The sequence below is a fragment of the Rhinatrema bivittatum genome, chromosome 4 (genome assembly GCF_901001135.1).
Source record: "Rhinatrema bivittatum chromosome 4, aRhiBiv1.1, whole genome shotgun sequence".
NCBI classification, from domain to species: Eukaryota; Metazoa; Chordata; class Amphibia; order Gymnophiona; family Rhinatrematidae; genus Rhinatrema; species Rhinatrema bivittatum.
The window spans coordinates 475,790,442-475,809,535 of NC_042618.1; the positions used below are offsets into that span (position 1 = coordinate 475,790,442).

Below are 19,094 nucleotides of genomic sequence, written 5' to 3' on the forward strand. Positions count from 1 at the left end.
CTGCCAAAGGTGCTTTGGATCAGATGTGAGGGGGGGGGGTAATAGTACCCCCTTTCCAAAGCTCCCTCCCCAGTCTTCTGGATCCGGGCTAGGTGGGGAACCTTTTCTGGAAGTCCTTTAAGAGTTGGGGTGCTTGCAGTTTGGAGGCAGGCTCCCAAGTATTCTCTTCAAGCCTCATAGCCCTTCCAGGCAGTGGGATATTGTAAGACCTTATGGACCCTGGGGGAGTTAAGGATTTCCTGCACCTCGAATTGGATGTCCTCTTCAATGACATCTTCAGGTTTTTGAGGCTGCCATGAGAGGATTGTAGGCTTCAACAGGGAGACGTGGAAGACGACGTGTATGCATAGGGATGCTGAGAGCCTGAGCCTGAACGCGACTGGACCCACCTATCACACAATGGGATAAGGTCCCACAAATTGAGGGGCAAATTTCATAGAAGGCGTCTTCAGCCTCAGGTTCTTGGTACTAAGCCATTCCAAGTAACAGGTAGGGTGCCTTTTCTTGTCTGCTTCCATTATGCTTGGCGAGCAGCTAGGTCCAAGAGTTGCTGGGTCTTACCCCATAGGGCTTGGAGGGCCTGACCTGTCAGAGTGGCTGCTGAACAGGTATCAGATGTGGGAATTGGAGTTGGTGTACACAGAAGGCATCTGAAGACAATGTAAAACGGTGAAGATCCAGTGGTGCTGATGTGCTTGCTATGGGCGAACTCTGCCCAGGGAAGCAAGGAAGCCTAATTATCTTATCTCTGGTTCACATAGTGTTACAATCAGCGGTCTGTGGGCCAGCTCCATGGACTGCCACACTCACCTCTACCCCGGTCTAGTCAGGAGCGCTGCCATTTGTGGCTGCATGCTACCCTCTGACACGGCTGGGACGCCTCTGTTCTGCGGTGAGGCGCATCCTCCTTAGGCATGCATGCCCCTGGCTGAATTTAAAGGGACGCAGTGGGAATAGCCCTTCGGCCCCTCTTCTTGGCCTCGCATGTCTGGGCCTTTATGAGGCCCTTCCTTCCTGCAACCGGTGTCTCAGCTATAGGTCCACTTTTGCTAGAAGAGCAAGTTGCGTCAGCGTGGTCTTGGTCTTCGTTCCTCTGGTCCTGGTCTCTTCAGTCCCTGGTATTCATTCTTTAGTTTCTGGTCTTTGTCTCGTGGTCAGTCTTCAGTTCTTCAGTGTCATCTGCCCGCCTGTGTTGATCTTCGCTTCCCTGCCTTCCTTTCCTTTCCATCCCACCTTTCCTTGGATGGATTTCCAGTTCTGACTTTGGTCTTCCTGACACTCAACTCTCATGAGCTCCACCTACCCTGACCACTACCTGACTCTCGACTTTACCTGAACTTTGCCTGCCATCAACCACTTTCCTTACAACCATATCTGAACGCTGACCACCTCGACCATCGCCTGCCCCCCTAACTACGCCTGAGCCCAGCCTGCCTCGGAACCTAGCCTGTGACCCAACCATCTCGCCAATCCCGTTTGTCAGCAGAGGCCCTTCCTGAGACTTGCCAGCTCTGGCAGCCAAGGACTCAACGAGGGCTGGTATAGATGAAGTTGCAGCTGGGCATCTGCCACAGCCAGCTCCACCAGTCGATGGTGGGAACCTGCAGGTCTCCTCCTCACAGGTTCGCCAACTCCACCTCGGCCCAGGGGTCCATGCCCGCAACACATAAGAGCAAAGAAATACCTTGAGGCCCTGGTTGACTCGCTCAGTCTGATCTTTACTTTGGGGATGGTAAGATGAGGTGAAATCAAGGATGATACCGAACTTCCAGCATAAGCCCTTCCAATATTTAGCCATGAATTGAATCCCGCAGTCTGAGTGTATGTGATGAGGGAGTCCGTGAAATCAAAATATGTGCTGAACAAAAAGCTTGGCAAGTTCAGGGGCTGATAGGAGTCCGGGTAAGGGAAAAAAAATGGGCCGTCTTGGAGAATCTGTCGACAGTCACCCATATAGCGGTGTGGTCGCTGGAGAGGGGCAGATCACAGATAAAATCTATGGCCACATGGGTCCAGGGTTCTATGGGAGCCTCCACGCTGTGCACGATCAGGCTCCTGTATAGTACATGTGTCTAAAATCTGTATCCAGTTAGAAAAGTCAGCAAATAGTAGCTTCCGCTCTGGCATATTCCTCACATCAATCCTAGGCCCCGGTGTAAGGCCTCCCACTTGACAGACAGGAAGCACTCTCAGCCTCTGTTTTCTAATGATGGCCTGCGTAAGACTTGCAGAGGAACGGCAGTGGCCGGGCAGAGGCGAATCTGCAGACTGCGCCTCAGGAGCTGATTGGCGCAGGTGCACCGAGACCCGGATACAAGATTGGAAGCAGGTGACGGTGCATGCGTGGAGAGGTGCCGGCCAGGCCTCCGTGTAAGACCTTCGCTGAATCGGTGGCTGTGGGACGCTGCTTCTCCTGAGGTAGGCGTTCCAAGGGACATCAGCCAGGCACAGCGTTTATGAACGCTCAGTCACATAACGCAGAAGAGCTGGAGTTTTGCCAGGCTGTGATACATTCTATTGGACGACCTAAGAATTATTCAACGATGCAGCTTACTTTTGAAGTCTTCAAGCCCTCAAAGGTCACAGGCAGCTGCTGAAGTGTGAAAGCTCATTGAAACATGCTTACAATATCTGGCCCATAGCAGGATGTTGTGTGGTATCTTTCTCATTAGCTTGCCAGCAACCTGGGCAGATGAGCATAGAAATCCCATACTTAATGGCCCAACTCCTGCCCCTCCCATGTCACACCACCAAGCTTTGCAAAAACTAGTGAATGGCGGTCAATCAAGTCAAATAGAAAATAATGATGAAGCTGTTGTCCAAAATCTTGCATTGTATGATCTAGTCAGACATCTAGAATTATGATGTCTGCGATGTCAGCCAAGAGATTATTGTGATTGTGCAACTGGTCAGCGGATGTGTTGTCCAAGTCTCAGCTAGGGTTTCTTCCTTTCAAGAGGAAGCTCTTGTTTGGTGAGGACCTGGAACAAATAATGAAGCACCTGGGGGAGTCCAAGGTGCACAGGTTTCCGGAAGACAAGCCTAAGGGAAAGAGATTCTTTCTGGCAAGGTCTCGTTTTCAGGATAATAGACTATTTCGCCCAGCAAAAGGTTATTTGGGGCCTCAAAGCAAGCCGCCCCCAGGGGTCAGTTGTGGGGGTAGTCCTTTCGAGAAGGTTGGAGGCCTTCCCAGGGCAACACAAGGGGAAACACTGCTGGTGCAAAATTCTCGCAATGAGGCGAGGATGGTCCATTCCAGCCATAGAAGGGCATCTGGTGCTATTTTACGAGGAGTGGACCAAAATTACCACAGACCAATTGATTCTCAGTTTAGTAAGAGATGGCTTCACTTTAGAACTTGCTCTCCCAGTTTGAGCTTTTTCTAGTTTCCCCCCTGCGGTTCCCCCCCGGCAAGTGGCTAGAAGTTTAGGAAACTCTAGACAGTTTAAGAAGACTAGGCACCATAGTTCTGGTTCCTCATGAGGATAGAGATGCAGGAAGATATTCCATTAATTTTGTCATGCCCAAGAAAGAAGGGACTTTTCATCTGATTTCAGATTTGAAGAGGATGAATGTGGGTCTGAAGGTTCCTCACTTTCTGATGGAACCCCTGCGTTTGGTCATCGTAGTGTTATGAAAGAGAAGTTCTGGCCTGTCTGGGTGTGATGGAGGTGTATCTGCACATAGCCATCTGACTGGAGTACCAGCGGTTTCTATGCTTTATGTTGCTGGGGCATCAGTTTCAGGTTCTCCCATTCAATTTGGCCATGGTGCCATGCAATTTTACCAAAGTTGTGGTGGTGGTGGACTTGTGTCGGGAAGGGGTGCTAGTACACCCCTATCTAGTCGACTGACACATTCAAGCAAAGCCAGAAGACCTTTGTTGTCAATCAGTGCATAAATTTCGGTTGCATTTAGAGTCTCTCAGCTGGGTAGTGAATCTGGCGAAGAGCCACCTTCTGCCCACTCAGTCCCTAGAATACTTGGGGGACTCAGTTAGATATACGGAGTGGCAAAGTGTTTTCTCATGGAAGGGAGTGTTCTGAAGCTGCAAGGGCAGATTCGTCAGTTGTTAAAACTGTCAGTCCACAGAATCTGGGACTATTTGCAAGTCCTGGGCTCTATGACTTCAACCTTGGAGTTGGTGCCTTGGGTGTTTGCACATACACAACCTCTTCAGAGGGCTCTTCTCTCCAGGTGGGACCCTCTGTCGGGGAAGATAAATCTTCTCTTCTTCTGCTCCAGGGGGTCGGCCGGGACAGTTAATCAAGGTGGCTCCTTTGGTCCAGTTTGGAACGTGGTGTGGATCTGGAGGTTCTGGATTGGGTGATTCTTACTTCCGATGCCAGCCTCTCAGGTTGGGAGGCTGTGTGTCAGTCCATGCAGGGCTGGTGGTCCAAGGAGGAGCTTCTTGGTCTATCAGTTTGTTAGAGACCAGGGCAGTGCGTTTCGCTTTGCTTGCTTTTCTGCTGTTGTTGAGAGGTTGGATTGTAAGGGTCCTGTCAGACAATGTGACAACGGTAGCCTACATAAACTGGCAGGGAGGAACCAAGATTCACGCTGTGGCTCAGGATGCTCAAGAGTTGATTCTCTGGGCAGAGCAATATTTGGAGAAGATGGCACATTCACACATTGCTGGAGTTGACAATGTGCAGGTGGATTTTTTTAGTTGCAAAGCGTTGGACCCTGGAAAGTGGGAGCTGTTGGAGACAGCGATACAGCTCATTCATGAAAGGTGGGGTTGACCTCAGTATGCCCTCTGAACTGCGCCAGGAACCTTGTCACAAAAAATTTAAACAAAACCTAAAAACCTGGCTGTTCAAAAAAGCCTACCATTAACTGACTGGGACCCATACAATCCATTTACGTCGCTGTTACAACCTCCCCCAGTCTCCACCTCCCTTTCCCTCTCTCCCCTAGAAAGGCTCCCTCCAAGTTATTTATTACTGTTATTAAATGTTGGTTACCCTTTGATAATTGATATTTCCTCTCCTAGATACCATTTTCTCTCCTAGATACCATTGTCATAACTTTGATATTTATTCTCCTAGTTTTTGGTTAAACATACTACTTGTTTTTTACCAGTTAATGTTTTTATTGTAAAGCTCTTTGCTGAATTAATGTTTTCTGTAAACCGAGGTGATGTGCCACACGTGCCGCGGTATATAAAAAAAATCTTTAAATAAATAAATTAATGTGGATCTTTTGGTGACTCGTTGGAACACTAAGACGTTTCATTTTTTTCAGTCGGCGAAGAGCATATGGGGCAGAGGCATCGATGCCTTGGTTCTTCCATGGCCTGGGGACATTCTTCTTTACAGTTTTCCTCCATGGCCTCTAGTAGGCAAGGTGTTGCGACGGATAAGCATCTGAGTGACATGATTCTGATGGCGCTGAAGTGGTCAAGATGTCCCTGGTTCGCAGATCTCGTCAACTTGAGAGTGGACGGGCCGTTGAGATTCAGTCAGCTAATGAATCTTCTTTGTCAGGGCCCAATATTTTCAGATCAAGCAGCTCACTTTTGTCTTGCGGCCTGGTTTATGAGAGACATCGTCTGAGGCAGAAAGGATATCCCAAAGCGATAATTATCACTTTATTATAAGCTAGGCAAAAGTCCACATCTCCATCATATGTGTGAGTCTGGAAGGTTTTCAAGACCTGGTGAATCGCTAATGTGGTACAGGTTCTCCACGCTCTATGGTATCACATATCTTGGCTTTTCTTCAGGAGGGTTTGGTCAAGGGTCTGGCTTTCAACTCTCTTAGGGTTCAGGTGGTGGCTCTCGGTTGACTACAAGGCAAGGTAGAGGGTTATTCTGTCATCCCACTCAGATGTCATTAGTTTTCTCATTAAGGAGAGTTTGCCTGTCCTGGACCTTGAGGTTTGTGTGAGGCTCCATTTGAACCATTTCAGAAACAGCTTTTAAGGACTTGACCCTTAAAGTGTTTTTTTTCTGGGTGCTATTTGTTCAGTTAGGAGGATATTGGAGCTTCAAGCTTTGTCTTGCAGGGATCCTTTTTTCAGATCTCCCAGCCAGGGGTGTCATTCCGTACATCGTCTTCTTTTCTGCTGAAGGTGGTGTCGGCGTTTCATGTCAATCAAACAATGGAGCTTTCAGCTTTCCAGAGTTGGACTCCTCCATACCTCATGCGAGGGAGCTAAGACTCTTGGATGAGTGGCGAGCCTTGTTGAGGTATCTGAAGGTAACTAATGACTTTAGAAGATTAGATCACCTGTTTGTTCTGTGGAGTGGTTCAAAGAGGTTGTTAAGCCTCTAAGGCTCCTAGTGCGAGTTGGTTTAAGCAGACTATTGGTTGGACTTATAGCCAAGGGTCGACCAGTACATGGTTTGAGGGCCCATTCAACATGATCTCAGGCAGCTTCATTGGCTGAAGCTCAGCAGGTTTCTCTGCAGGAGATTTGCAGGGTAGCAACATGGAAGTCATTGCACACTTTCTTCAGGCACTATTGTTTGGACATTGGGGCTCCAACTTCCATGACCTTTGGTGAGAGTGTTCTGCGAGTGGGACATTCCAGGTCCCACCCTGCTTAGGGAGTTTAGGTACATCCCAGGAGACTGGGTATGTACAGGGAAATGAAAATGTGGTTCTTACCTGCAAATTTTCGTTCCTGTAATACCACAGATCAGTCCAGAACCAACCCATCTGGGGGAGAGGAGAATCATCCACTCGTTCTGTTATTGGCCATGTTCAGCAGAATTGTTAGTTGGTAATTCACGCTGTTGGTTTTGCTTTGATTTACTAAAGAGGTCACCATCCTCTAGTTTCTAGGGGGAGTTTATAAATGAATCGTTGGTTAGGAGTAGAATTTATTTCTTGGCTTGGATACAGGTCAATACTGAGGGGACTGCAGGTGGCACACTGTGTTATGTACAGTATAGGTAAAAACTCTCTCTATCTCCATCTGCTGGCAGGGATGCAAAACCCAGGAGTCTGGACTGATCAGTTGTACTACAAGATCAAAACTTAGCAGGTAAGAACACATTTTCCTATTTTCCACCCATAATAGCACATTTATTTTGCTGTGACTTAGATATTCAGATTTTTTGAACTTTCTATTTTCTGTTTTATTTAATGACTCTCTGTTGATGCACTCTGCTGTTCAGCCTCATGATTTACGGTAATTGCTGTCAGCATTCAGAAGCTAAATAAGGAGGTTATTAGGCAGGATGTAGCTGTACTTTGTATTCTCTCTGGTTGATGCTGTTTTATTTTGCCTAAGGTTGTTTTGTTGGCTGCTTTTATAGTGAAGTGTTGTAAATGCACAGAATTTGTGTGATGTTTAGTGTTTGTTAAACAATATTTTATGATTAACGTTATGTTAATTATTGTGCGTGTCTGTAGATAATATGTAAGTATTGTTGCTGTAAATGTCCTAATCGAATTGTGTGATAAAAGTGGAATTTTAAGCACTGTATTTGTTTCTTTTAAATACTATAATTTGTTGTACTTTTTAAAATTACTTTGAGCACTTGCTGTTAAAGTGGTCCAACTTTCAGCACATGGAGGCACTACGTTACAGTCTGTTCACCCATGAATTGTTCTGGTTATCTTTTCTGCCATTTGGACCTCCTCTTAGAGGATGAGTTCAAAAACCTGGACCCCAAGTGTGACTGACAAATGCTTTCTACAGTGCTAGGATGATTTCCCTCCAGGGCTTCAGCTTGGACTGCTGCTGAACGGCTCTGCACACTGAATATGCTGGCAATTATTAGCAAATATTGCCCCATACTCTTTCCTGTGCCCATCCACCACAGCTGTACACGGGTTCAAAGTGTTTTACCTGCATACACGCACTGTCTGAACCTTGTTCTCCCGCGACGTGGCTGAAAGCCCGTGCTTTGTTCACATGCATGTAAGGGAGCTTAGAGTGGGTTCTTTTCCATTCAGCATGGGGGAGGGGGCAGAGTTTCTCCCAAAATGTGCAGCTTGACATTTGCCCCTCCCAACTCTCGCTGTCGGTTGTTTTCCTAAAGTGTCCTGGCTTTTCTAGGAAACCAGCGAGCCCTGCAATGCGTTTACAGCATGACAAGAGTTTGGTGTCCTCTGCAGACATAGCAAGATCCTGGCTAAAAACAAAAATGTCAGATAACAGTGAGCTTGGCTCACAGGAAAGCCCTGTTGCAATAAAAATTGGGCACGTGAGTAATTTTTCAGGATTTGGGTCCTGTGCTATAAGAAGAATAGAAGCAATCCAGATCCCCCAGCCCTGGATATAAAACTACCGTGCTGCCACTGCAGTTCTGCGAGTCCCCAGGTGAAGCCCCAGAAAATCACGGATATACCCCAAGATGGCCAGCCTGCCCCCTAATACAAACGGACAGCTTTGGGTACAGCTTTCTCTAGAAACGTTAGGATTGCAGACTGTAATGTAGAGAGATCTGGTTTCCTAATGGCTGCCGAGCCGGTGAGACTCCCTGCCCTAAAATCCGTGCCGGGCTCGCTTTATTTTCTGCATCCCTCTCGCTGGCTCAAATTGCTCATTTGTGGCTTCATTTTGTTGATCTGGGGACTTTGAATTGTTCACCTGACATCTTCAAGTGGAATTTTAATGCAAGCAGAAATTTTTAGCATAAAACCCACTCATCTCCTATGCCCAGCAGTTATTGGACCCAAGAAACAAATCGGAAGCCGATCAATGATGCTGAAAAGCAGGAAACAAAATGATCGGTAGAATTAGGGATTCTTTATTGGTCTTAGCCCGACTCTGGCCGAGTTTCGCTCGTAAGAGAGCTGCTCAGGGGCTACTACAAAAGAATTATTTAAAATTACATGTAATAGACATACATGTATATTAACAAATAAACATTAAAATGTCATAAGTATAAAATCTACGAATATAAATAAATAATAAACATGTATATAAATGTAAACACTGACAACAATTAAAATTAATAATAAAATCAGAATTAAGAAACAAATTACACATTTGTGTGCTTATATTATGACATTGTGAGATGAACAATTACTACGTGATCAAATTAGACATAGCACCGTGACATGCAAAATCTATGTATATGTATGTCAAAAAACAGAAAACATGGTAAACAGGAGGAACTGTGAAAGGGAAAATTTGTATATTAAATACCTGTACCAATGGCGGCTTATATTATCCTACATAAATTATGTAAGATCTTCGCATCGCAATGGTTCGATTTACTGAGAAACATAAAATGTAAGATATAAAATGGGAAATGCACACATACTCGTACAAAAATAAATTACAAAAAATAAATCCGTAAATGTCAACTAGTGTCCTAGAATGTAAGCTGAAAACAAGAAAATAAAAAAATAAAAAATAATGAAAAAGAGTGTAAATCATAAATAATGGTTTGAATATGAAATAGTAAATTCAAAAAATGAAATATTTTTTGAATTTTACTGACTCTTAAACTTGTAATAAAAATTATTACAAGTTTAAGAGTCGTCATTATTTTTTGAATTTTACTATTTCATTTTTTGAATTTTACCATTTCATATTCAAACCATTATTTATGATTTACACTATTTTTCATTATTTTTTATTTTTTTATTTTCATTTTTTCAGCTTACATTCTAGGACACTAGTTGACATTTACGGATTTATTTTTTGTAATTTATTTTTGTACGAGTATGTGTGCATTTCCCATTTTATATCTTACATTTTATGTTTCTCAGTAAATCGAACCATTGCGATGCGAAGATCTTACATAATTTATGTAGGATAATATAAGCCGCCATTGGTACAGGTATTTAATATACAAATTTTCCCTTTCACAGTTCCTCCTGTTTACCATGTTTTCTGTTTTTTGACATACATATACATAGATTTTGCATGTCACGGTGCTATGTCTAATTTGATCACGTAGTAATTGTTCATCTCACAATGTCATAATATAAGCACACAAATGTGTAATTTGTTTCTTAATTCTGATTTTATTATTAATTTTAATTGTTGTCAGTGTTTACATTTATATACATGTTTATTATTTATATTCGTAGATTTTATACTTATGACATTTTAATGTTTATTTGTTAATATACATGTATGTCTATTACATGTAATTTTAAATAATTCTTTTGTAGTAGCCCCTGAGGCGGCTCTTACGAGCGAAACTCGGCCAGAGTCGGGCTAAGACCAATAAAGAATCCCTAATTCTACCGATCATCATTTTGTTTCCTGCTTTTCAGCAGTTATTGGACGCACGATAGTGCATAGTAAATTGGTTGAATTTGCATAAGGCTTCAGGCAAGCATGACTTCACACGTTTCATGCATCTGCCAAGTCTGTGTAACTGGGCTCCTTTAAAAAAAGAATTCAAACATGAGTTTTCCTCTCTCTTTTGGTACAGGCCCATTTTGCAGCAATGGGACTCCTCACCAAATCTCCCCACATCGTCAGCAAACTCTGCCAGACTAGAGGCCTTAACCGGCACTTGCACCAGGCACTTGCAAGCAGTAGATGTGAATGGTTAGTGTCGGGGCCTGCGGCAGAGAGGAGGCCAGGTTTTCACGCTCGGGACACAGCTAACCCGTGTTGGACGAGTTCATATCGGTGGATTGCAGACGGGCACGAGTCACTGGAAGCGAGGCTTGGACACAAGGCCGCACGGCTTGGACCCCCATATAGAAAGCAGTTTGGCTCCCAGAGTACGAGTTCTGATCACAGCTGTGTGCGCTATAAACAGCTTTCTGAAATTCCAAAAAGCTTCTGTTCGGTCGTGTCAGCTGATAAACTGGTGTCCAAACAGGAGCTGCCACCAGCCAAGAGGCCACTGAAGGCACCAAGGACCAAACAGCCATCCAGGGCAAACCAGCCCCTGCCGGCGGAAATGGAGGTAAAATGCACAGGGCCCTCGTTTTACTGAGCAGGCTGGATGGCTCATTAGGCTTCTATCTTCTACTATGGGGCTACTTTTCAAAATGTTTAGCAGACAGCTTTGGCATTTAGACTCCTAAATTAGCCCTTTTGAAAATGCATTTGGGCTGAATACCTAAATTTAGGATCCTAGTTTCATTAGGTTCTTAAATTTAGCTTAAAAAAGTGGGTGACTACCAGGGGTGGAATTAGGGTGAAGCGTTACTGCCGATGAAAAGGATCTGGGCGTCATAGTGGATAACACATTGAAATCGTCGGCTCAGTGTGCTGCAGCAGTCAAAAAAGCAAACAGAATGCTGGGAATTATTAGGAAGGGAAGGGTTAATAAAAAGGAAAATGTCATAATGCCTCTGTATCGCTCCATGGTGAGACCGCACCTTGAATACTGTGTACAATTCTGGTCGCCGCATCTCAAAAAAGATATAATTGCGATGGAGAAGGTACAAAGAAGGGCGACCAAAATGATAAAAGAGATGAAAAAGCTAAAGAGGTTAGGGCTGTTCAGCTTGGAGAAGAGACGGCTGAGGGGGGATATGATAGAGGTCTATAAAATCATGAAATGACTAGAATGGGTAAATGTGAATCGGTTATTTACGCTTTCAGATAATAGGACTGGGGGCACTCTATGAAGTTATCAAGTAGCACATTTAAAACAAATTGGAGAAAATTATTTTTCACTCAATGCACAATTAAGTTCTAGAATTCATTGCCAGAGGATTTGGTTAAGGAAGTTAGCATATCTGGGTTTAAAAAAGGTTTGGACAAGTTCCCGGAGAAGTAGCATGGGATCTATTTATTGTTTAGGATGTGGCCAGGTACTTGTGATCTGGATTGGCCACTGTTGGAAACAGGATACTGGGCATCATGGACTCTCGGTCTGACCCAGCATGGATTGTTCTTATGTGCTTAAAAAAAAAGGTTTGGAGCTTAGCCCTGACTTTCACCGCTGGGCACCTAATTTAGGACCTAGATCTAGGCAAATGAATAGCAGCCTTTAAAATGAGACTTCTGAGTTTTAGGTGACAGAGAGGCAATATGATATTTTCCATTTTTATTCTCCCTTCCTTTTCAAATCACTCCTAAAGTTCTATTTGCTTTTTTGATTGCCGCTGCTCACTGAGCAGAGGATTTCTACCTCTTGTCCACCCGGACTTTTTCCTGGGCGGTGACTCCCGTCCTTGGGATTATTGTGTGTGCCATCTTTTAGGGGTTGGAGTTGTCTGGGAAGAGAATGCAACCTCAGCTGTTGTCTTTCGCTCTGGTTGTGGTGCAGGATCTGATGCAGTGCACAGCTTTTGCGACGGCCGAGGAGTATCATCTTGGGACCCTGTGTCATGACCTGACGTCGCACGGATTCTTTGAAGTCAAAAGTTTGCCTAGAGGTACCTTTCTGCACGGAATAAGTGCAACTCTGTTTCATTCAAAATGACGTCTTTTTAAAATATGTAGGAAAAATAAGGATTCTGCTAGAACAGAACATTTTGGCCACCTACCGCAGGGTGGTAAAATAATTCTAATATATGCACTTTGCAGCAGGATCACTTTGTTACAGTTGCTGCTCGGTTCGTCTGCCTAGGGGATCTCTAGTTGTGTTAGGCCAGCGTCTCCGACAGCATGGCCAGACCTCTGGCATTAGTGCCCGATGTAAAATCCTCAAAATGCTTTGTAAAGTTTTCTTCTTCAGCCAAATAGTTATGTAAAAAAACCCCATCAAAAACTGAGGCCTTAAATTCCTTTTGCTCGTTTCTTATTGATCGATAAGTTGGGGACTAATGATCCATAGCCAGTCAGGCTCCGAGGATCTCTGCACGGCCATGCTTGCATGTGTCTGAGACGCAGTATATGCAAATCTTCTCTTAGGCATATTCATGGCTGATATCCTGAATACCCGACTGGTTGTGGGCTCATTAAGACAGCCTAACCGCCACCTTCCTGTGTGACACTAGGCACAGGGAAGTAGAGAGCCCTTGCTGGGTTGTAATATCTCCCTTTTTGGTTTTGATTACAGATGCAGCAAATGTCTTGGTGGTGGGTACAGAAAACTTTGCAAAATCCAATGACCTTGGCATGGTCTTCTTCTTCAGGTATATCAGAAGTCTTCCCATGGCACCAGGGAGGACACGTGCTTGTTATCATCAATGAGCAGAGAAATAAAAGCTATACTGCAAAAAAAGTATTTTAAAGGATTGGTTTTCTGTTGGCTTTTTCCAGACACAGCCACAGTAGAATAGGCGCGGGTCTGCTTTGTGGGTGAGGAGCTGAGGAGCCACGCAGTCCTTCACTGTCTCCTGCCCTTGCCAAAGTTCAGCTGTGGGTGGAGCCGGGGGTGAAAGCCACGCTCCTGTTTTTGATTCTGTAAAAGTTTCTTTGCAGAACAAGGAGAGCGTGTGGTGCTGAGCACGGGAAGGCCCCAGGGATTTGTCTCGCGTGTGGGCCTCGGGCTGGAAGTTTCATTGGCCTGTGCTCGCACTGCTAAGCTGTCCCGCTTACCCTCGTCCGCTGTGTGTGCAGCTTGCTAACTTCACGGAGAGCAGAGCCCGGACCAAAACATCAGCTTGTACGATGGCTGTGTAGTTAGTAATAGTTGTTATCTAATGGCGGGATTGGCCTTGTGCATGCCTGTTTTCTACTCTATTGAGGGGTAAGACTTTTCCTTTGAGCACAAGAAAGAACTGAGAATAAGAATAAAATGTAGCACGTAATCTTCCTAGGGGGACAATCCGTCTCCGGCTGAGGCAGTCCTGGGCTTACTCCCTTCTGCCTTTGATGAAGATGTCCAAGTGTGCAAAGGGAGTGAGAGCAGGACTGGCTCCACCAGCCCCAGGTGGCATGAGCTGCACAGTCGCCCTCTAACGTTGGTCAAGAGATTGAGTGGGCAGCTCCCGCCTCAGCTGAAAGCATGGGTGCTGCTGCAGGATCATTAGCCGGAGCTGCTCCTGCTGCTTCCTTTAAATGTTTGGCCATGTGCAGCGCCCCTGAATGAGAGACCTGGAGGCGCGGTTCTTCTGGTTTTGTCCCCCAGCCATAGCAGTGCCACGGAGCCCCTGGACAAGCCATGCTTCCTCTCGTAAGGCTGCCCTGGAATAGTTGTCTTTAGCCTGACGAGTTTGTATTTTCTTTTAACACAGGGAAGGGTCAGTTGTATTCTGGAACGTGGAAGAGAAAACTGTGAGTAGACAAAAAAAAAGCAAAGTAATTTGTATTCTGACTTGCCATTAACCTGGAGCCTGAGAGGTCAGGAGCTCTGTGCTGCCTCCTTCCTGGTAACACTTTGTGGGGTGTCCTTGTATTATTTGCTCTCCTGAGAGCTACCTGAGAGCCAAATGGTCAGATCGCTCTGTAGGGCAGTCTTTCGTTGGTAACGCAGACCCTGAGAGGTCCACCTTCACTCACCGGCCAGATTGCAAAGTTAGGAAGATAAACTTATCTGGATCTGCAGTGCTGCAGCTGCACTATTGAATACATCCAGCTAACGCTCCTGGACCCCCTCGATGTTATCAGCCTGAAGTTTAGCTGGATAAGTGCCCCAAATATTCTAAACTTGGCATTTAGCCAGATAACGCGAGTTAGCTTGCTAAACGCTTCTGAATATGGATCTCTGAATTTCGGAGAGGGCTGTGCCTTTTGTGTGCAAGGTAGAAAAGATGTAACTTGCATAGATTCAGGACTGGGGTGTCATTGCGTTTTTAAACAAGGTCCCACTGCAAACTCTTCTTGGAGTTTTTGTGTGAAGTAATTACATTTTTAATGACTAAATCGCAGCACAAAGATGAGCCTGCTTTCTGAAGGGGCAGAGTCAGTAGCTTCAGCAGATTGGCTGCTGGCTTGTGTGCACTCCCCTACTGCTCTCACTTCCTAGATGAAGTACGTGATGCAGCTGCTGGAGAGGCATGAGATTCAGCCGTACGAGGTGGCTCTGGTGTACTGGGAGAACGAAGACATCAGCTACCGCATCGGAGAGTAAGTAGGACCCCCGTCGAAAGGTCGGCCTCACTTTATCTGCACGTTCGTAAACGGGGCGAGAAGGGGCAAAATGTTCAGATGCCTTCACCTTTCTGTCTCGTTTTGTAGAGGGCGTTCAAGTCTCAACAGAGGGGAAATCTTGTTAAATTTGGAGCTGGAGCCCGATGAAGCTGTTCTGGAGAAGTTTGCCTTTTCCAATGCCCTCTGCCTCTCTGGTGAGCCAGCATGAGCTGTTGCAGAGCAACCCACAGTTCTACGCGCTACAAGCTCGGGCATAAACGAGGCAATTGTCCGTAATCGCTTAGGTGCAAGATCCACGGGACTTTTAGACCTGTACACTGCAGCACGGTAGATGTGACTCGGTTATTTACACTTTCGAATAATAGAAGGACTAGGGGGCATTCCATGAAGTTAGCAAGTAGCACATTTAAGACTAATCGGAGAAAATTCTTTTTCACTCAACGCACAATTAAACTCTGGAATTTGTTGCCAGAGGATGTGGTTAGTGCAGTTAGTGTAGCTGGGTTCAAAAAAGGATTGGATAAGTTCTTGGAGGAGAAGTCCATTATTGGCTATTAATCAAGTTTACTTAGGGAATAGCCACTGCTATTAATTGCATCAGTAGCATGGGATCTTCTTGGTGTTTGGGTAATTGCCAGGTTCTTGTGGCCTGGTTTTGGCCTCTGTTGGAAACCGGATGCTGGGCTTGATGGACCCTTGGTCTGACCCAGCATGGCAATTTCTTATGTTCTTATGTTGTACTATGGCAGCTTCTCTTTGAGAAGGTGTGTGAGTAAAAAACAAATGTACCCTTGTATCTTGCACCTGCTCTATCTGCAGATCTGCCTCAGACTGGGAAATGCACGCCTGTATCTGAAGATGTCTGCAGGCATTTTACCTCCCCCCTTGGAATATGCATTTCAGATTGCCCAGCCTTTCAGCTTTAGTTTGTTCTTCTGCCCAGCACGGTTTTCTAAGAAGAGATCTAAGCCCCTGAAGTCCCGTGCTTAGAGCCTCGATCTTCTTGAGAACCGGCCTCGGCCAGAAAACGTTTCCCGTGCCTGTGTGGAAGAACGGGGCTGCTTGAGCATTATTAATAAACGTACTGCAGCTGTAGGCAGGTGACCCCCAGGAAATGAATGTGCATCTTTTAGCTGAGGGAAGACCCTGGCAAGCCTGTAACATGCGAGCCGCTGCATGGGACTCCGGTATTGTTTACAAAGATGGGTAAAAAAAAATGCTGCTACCCAATTACAGTGAGCGAAACTGAAGCCCAGCACAGTAAAGGGACTTGCTGCAAGCCACACATGGAGTCACGGGCAGGGTGGGGATTTGAACCTGGAAGGCCCTATTCCCAAGCTCTTGCACTGCCTCCCTCTGCAGTACAGCACAGATATACTGCAATGTATACGGTAACTGTAATGATTATCTTAGCTGCTCAGTTTTATATGCTTAGTCTAGTGTACACATTCTACATAAAACATCGTAAAATGCGCCAGGACCCTTGCTGGCTTTTCCTGTAATTTGATGATGAGAAAGCACGCCTTCGGTGGGGAGCAGTGTGTGAGGATTCATTATAAGTAAATACCTGAACACTGTTTTGCTGTGTAATTCTGCTGCCTCCCAAAAGGTACATTTCATTTGCTGCACTACACTAGGTGGGGATGAAGGAAGCAGTAGTCCCTATATAAAGGCTTTGGTAAGCTGGTGTGATATTTTAGCCTAATTGCAAATAAGACCTTTCCCTGAACGTACCCAGATCAGTCCAGACTCCTGGGTTTTGCCTCCCTTCCAGCAGGTGGAGACAGAGAAAGTTTCAGACCCACCAGCTTATTAACCTGGTGTAGCGCCTGCAGCCCCTCATTATTTCTCTGTCTCCAGCAGAGGGAGGAGGTGCAAACCCTGCAGATCTGAACCTCTGAAAAATAAAAACAAAACTTAGGAAAGGATTTTTTTCCAAGAGGATTTCCCTCCTAGTAGCAGGGCCAGACGAGCAGGGGTTGGTGACCCAAATTTGCTCAGTTTCCACGCCAAAGGTTGAAAGCTGCTGGTCCAGTTTCTCTCCTTCCGGAGTTCGAGGGAAGACTGCCTTCTCCCCAGTGCCTTCTCCCCTGCGCCGGTGGTGCAGGGAGGCAGCTCCGGGCACTTTTCTCTTTTCACTTGCATCTCCCGGAGGTCTTTTTCCCCCTCTTCCCCCCCCCCCCCAGCGGCTATCCTCTGCATGGAAGAGGATGCTGAATCTCTCTCTCTTTTCAGCAGAATTTGTGCTTTTAATGCATAAAGTGTTTCTGGCCCACCAGGCTGCGGGGTGGCCTTCATGTAAGAGTAGGGCTTCTGAGCCCTCTTCTTGTAAGGAGCCCAAGTTTTCAAGGTCTTCGGCCACCGGAGTCCATAGGATTTTTGGCCCCTCGATGTCAGGGGCTCCAGAGGAGGTGTCCTCGGATAAGTTGGACCAAGATGGCTCGTCGGGGGATGTCACCCCGGATCGTGCTCCACAGGGTCTAACCGAGGATGTGGCAAAGGTTCCCACTATGGACAGGGACGATCCCAAGGTGCTTCGCCTTTTTCAGACGGACGAGTTAGGTCCCCTGATTCTGGCTGTCCTGCGGAGTTGGGTATACTGGAACGAGGATGTGGACCCGGTCATGTCGGGCTTACGGGGTCCAGCTAAGACCTTCCCTTTTCACAAGGCAGTGAGAGTCAGTTGATGGTCAGGGAGTGGGATACTCCAGAGACTGGCCTTAAGGTGAGCCAGGCTATGGTAAGCTGAATCCGTTACCCAAAGAAAAACTGGAGCTCCTGAGGGTGCCGAAGGTGGATGCATCCTTCTCCGTGGTTACCAAGAAAATGGTCATCCCTGTGGCAGGGGCCGCGGCTCTGAAGGATTTGCAAGACAAAAAGCTGGAAGTGCACCTGAAGAGGATTTTTGAGGTCTCTGCTTTAGGCATCCGGGCTGCTGTCTGCAGTATTTTTATGCTTCGGGCGTCCTTGAGATGGGTGCAGCAGCTTCAGGAGAACAGAACTTTGTTGCCCTCTGAGGCTCAGCACACGGAGCATCTCGAGGCTGTGGTCGCTTATGGCACCGATGCCCTCTATGACCTTATTCGTACTTCATCAAGGGCGATGGTGTCAGCTGTCTCAGCCAGGAGGCTCCTTTGGTTTTGAAATTGGTTGGCAGATGTTTCTTCTACCATTCAAGGGCAAGCTCCTCTTCGGGGAAGATCTAGAACAGCTGATAAAACTCTTGGGTGCAAACAAAGTTCACAAATTGCCAGAAGACAAGCCCAAGGGGTCCAGAGGGTCTTTTCCACCTCATTCTCGTTTTCAGGGCCAACAGCATTTTCGGCAGAGCAGAGCTCCGGCTATTGCCAGAAACAGGCCTTGGAAGTCTCAGTCTTGGAACCAGTCCTTTTGGGCCTGGAGAGTGGGCAGGGAGATCTCCAGCCAGGGTTCTGGCGGCAGCAAATCTGCCCAATGAAGTGAGGCTGGCCCACTCTTCTGTCCCAAGGATCGGCAGTCGTCTCACGCATTTCTATGAGGAGTGGGCCAAAAAACCTCAGACAGGTGGGTCTTAGACATGATAGAAAGAGGCTATGCTTTAGAGTTTGCTTGTCCACTCAGAAGCCTTTTTCTGAGGTCCCTTTGTGGCTTGGCAGGCAAGGAGTTGGTCATGTGGCAAACTCTTGAGCATCTGCGTCTTTTAGGAGCCATAGTGCCTGTCCCTCCGCATGAGCGAGGGAAGGGCCATTATTCCATCTATTTTGTGGTCCCCAAAACGGAGGGCACCTTTTATCCAATTCTGGACTTAAAGAAGGTGAACATGGCTCACAAAGTGCCACGTTTTCGAATGGAAACTTTGCGGCCTGTCATCGCAGCAGTTCAGACAGGGGAATTCCTGGTGTCCTTGGATCTGACGGAGTCCTACCTGCACATCGGAAGCTGTCCAGACCATCAAAGGTTTCTCAGGTTCATGATCCTGGGGGAGCATTTTCAATTTTGTGCCCTTCTGTTCAGTTTAGCAACAGCTCCACAGAGTTTCACCAAGGTGATGGTAGTAGTGGTGGTGGCGGCCCTCAGGAGAGAGGGAATTCTGGTGCACCTGCATTTCGATAATTGGCTGATTCAAACAAAGTTGCAGGACCTATGCAGTTAAGCAGTGGAGATGGTGATACGTTGCTTATAATCCTTAAGTTGGGTAGTGAACCTATCTAAGAGTCATCTTCTCCTTTCACAAGTTCTTAATTTTCTAGGAG

At 46.2% G+C, this 19,094-nt stretch overlaps 2 protein-coding genes across 4 annotated transcripts in view; both read left to right on the plus strand.

The window, feature by feature from the left end:
• The window catches only part of RMND1 (required for meiotic nuclear division 1 homolog), a 33,435-nt gene that overhangs the window by 2,146 nt on the left and 12,195 nt on the right, over positions 1 to 19,094 (plus strand). For 2 of the 3 annotated variants that reach the window (XM_029597308.1, XM_029597306.1), the window contains exons 2-7: positions 10,352 to 10,837; positions 12,152 to 12,260; positions 12,887 to 12,962; positions 14,007 to 14,046; positions 14,738 to 14,838; positions 14,950 to 15,056. In XM_029597308.1, the coding sequence (XP_029453168.1) occupies positions 10,367 to 10,837; positions 12,152 to 12,260; positions 12,887 to 12,962; positions 14,007 to 14,046; positions 14,738 to 14,838; positions 14,950 to 15,056 (904 nt within the window). In that variant the 5' untranslated portion in view covers positions 10,352 to 10,366. Of the gene's footprint in view, positions 1 to 6,934; positions 6,994 to 10,351; positions 10,838 to 12,151; positions 12,261 to 12,886; positions 12,963 to 14,006; positions 14,047 to 14,737; positions 14,839 to 14,949; positions 15,057 to 19,094 lie in introns of all 3 variants that reach the window. The other variant, XM_029597307.1, reaches the window with a different exon arrangement.
• The window catches only part of C4H12orf4 (chromosome 4 C12orf4 homolog), a 188,578-nt gene that overhangs the window by 1,785 nt on the left and 167,699 nt on the right, over positions 1 to 19,094 (plus strand). The gene's annotated exons all lie outside the window — the stretch shown is intronic.